Source organism: Thermobia domestica, chromosome 6 (genome assembly GCF_964235325.1).
Source record: "Thermobia domestica chromosome 6, izTheDome1.hap1.1, whole genome shotgun sequence".
Taxonomy (NCBI): domain Eukaryota; kingdom Metazoa; phylum Arthropoda; class Insecta; order Zygentoma; family Lepismatidae; genus Thermobia; species Thermobia domestica.
In genome coordinates, this window is record NC_137459.1 from 134,521,507 (window position 1) to 134,524,000 (window position 2,494).

Below are 2,494 nucleotides of genomic sequence, written 5' to 3' on the forward strand. Positions count from 1 at the left end.
AGGTTCCTTCGCAGCCAATGTTATCAGTGTTCCCAAAAGTTAAAACAGGTGGTAAAGAACGTTCTTTTTCAAGTAACTGGTACAATGGAAGAGAGTGGTTGGAATATTCAGTTACTCGCGATGCAGCGTTTTGTTTTGCATGTAGAATTTTCAAACTAAGCTCGGACGATGCGTTTACTTTGACTGGGTACAGGAACTGGAAACATGCATTAGAACGCAACAAGGGTTTTGCTAAGCACGCAGCATCAAAGAATCACCAAACTGCTGTGCTTGAATGGAAGGAGAAGAATCTGCGAGATGCTAGCAATTCTGGAGTTTCGACACTTGCAAGAGAAACAACTGGACAAGTACCGTTATTATTTGACTGGTATTTTTGACATTATCAAGTTCTTAACTACAAACGAATTGCCATTGCGCGGTAAAGACGACACGTCAAACAAAAACGATATTTTGTCATCAGCAATGAGCTGCGCAAGTGGTACTGGTGTTGAGGAAGTTTTCCTATATGAAAACAGTGACAGTGAAGCATCAGGTATGTTTTTAAGACTCTTTGAATTTACTTGCAAGAGAGATCAAACTTTGCGTGAAATAAGTGGCATTATTCCTAAAAATGGAAAATACACGTCTCCCGAAATTCAAAACGAAGTGATTCAAATTGCAGCGGATTTAGTTCGGGAAGATATTGCTTCCAGGGTAAATTCTAGCGATTGTTCGTTTTTTACTCTGAAAGTCGACTGTACAAGGGACAAAAGTGGTGTAGAAAATCTTTCTGTAATCGTGCGGTATGTAATTCGAGGACAAGTATGTGAGAATCTTGTAGAGATGATGCAGATTAATGATCAGAGTGCAGCAGGAATAGTGAATGCAGTTCTTAGTGTATTGAAGAGTGCAGGTATCAACGAAAAAAACATTCTTAGTCAGTGCTACGACGGGGCAAATGTTATGTCAGGAAGGCATGGCGGTGTACAGAAATTACTACAAGACTCAGTTGGAAAAACTATTCCTTATGTTCACTGCTTTAACCATCAGTTGCACCTAGTTGTTATACATGCCCTTTGTACTGAAAACAGGATTCGACAGTTCTTTGAAGTATGCGACGCAATTTATAACTATGTTAGGACACCTAGTATAATGACAAAGTACAAGGGTACAAAGCTCAATCGTTTGCTAGAACATCGATGGACTGGCCATTTAGCAACAACAGAAGCTATTGTATCCAGTTACCAGGAACTGGTAGCGCTTTTCACAGCTATTGAAGAGGAAACTGATCTCGATGGAAGTCTCTCCATTGAGGCTTCAGGTCTATTATAGAAGATAAATAGACCCATGTTCAAGTTTCTGGCCTACTTTGTGTGGAAAATTCTGAAGATTGTGCAACCTGCTAATGCCATGCTGCAGTCTGAAGCAATTGATTTGTGCTCAGCAGTTGGTGTTATTCAATCCGTCGTCGAAGAAGTTTCTTCGTTACGCACTGAAGACAGTTTCAATGAGTTGCAAAATGAGATACGTCATGAATTTTCGGACGAGACAGACAATTGCCCTCCACGAAAACGAATTTGCAAGACTAGCTCTTCACTACGCGACATGGTGGTGTACGAAAATACCCTAGATTATGGAAGAGAAAGGGACACAAGCCCAGATACTTATAAGAAGCTATACTTCCATGTAATTGATTGTGTATCCGGGGAGATTTCAGCTCGATTCAGTGAAAGAAATACGAATATTTTTACTTCTCTCAAGACATTAAGAGAAATAAATTCAGAAAATTTTCTTGACGTTAAGGAACTTACACCATTGTGTGAACTCATTACATATACTCCCGATACAGAGGAAATTGCAACTTGTAAGCGATTTTTATTGAAACAGTGTAGTGATTTACCTACCATAACCATTCACAGACTGACGGAAATGTTATACCCGTACAGAGAGGCTTTTCCAGGGGTGTATTCTTTGTATGCTGCTGGATTAACTTTTGGAGCCTCTACTGCATCGTGCGAAAACTCGTTTTCCACTCTTACTCGTGTATTGACACCCTATAGACGCTCGATGCTACATCGTCGTAAAGCAAACTTAGTACTTCTTTCATTCGAAAGTAAAGTTTTTGAGGATATTTCTGTCGACAGGTTCTTGAAGAGGTTTTCTCACAAGTAAACCTTACGTTTGGGTGAATCGAGTTGCTGACTGAGACAGATATAAGAAAGTAGTACTAAATGTGGTTAGTATTTCAGTGAAGTTGTAGGTGCGAAGCTCCAGGGGTTTAGGAGATACAGCTACCAGAACATCACATGGAAGTACAGAATAGTCTTCATACAGTTGGAGGTAAAAGCTCTGTAAGACCTCTTGTAACGACAAAAGGTGAATAACAAATATATGGGTACATATTAGGACTAGAGGTAAGTCATATAGTAAGGGTATACCTGACGGCGGCCATCTTGAAATCCGCCAATTTGAATTAAGGTTAAGTTTTTAAAATAGGAATAGGGTCATGTGATAC

The 2,494-nt window shown here is 39.7% G+C and overlaps 1 protein-coding gene across 1 annotated transcript; it reads left to right on the top strand.

Moving 5' to 3' along the window:
- The first annotated feature begins 297 nt into the window (after positions 1-297).
- LOC145687311 (zinc finger MYM-type protein 1-like) lies at positions 298-1,311 on the top strand. The gene has a single exon (XM_081760773.1). It carries the CDS (start codon positions 298-300, stop codon positions 1,309-1,311), a length of 1,014 nt encoding a protein of 337 aa, XP_081616899.1.
- Positions 1,312-2,494: the final 1,183 nt, after the last annotated feature.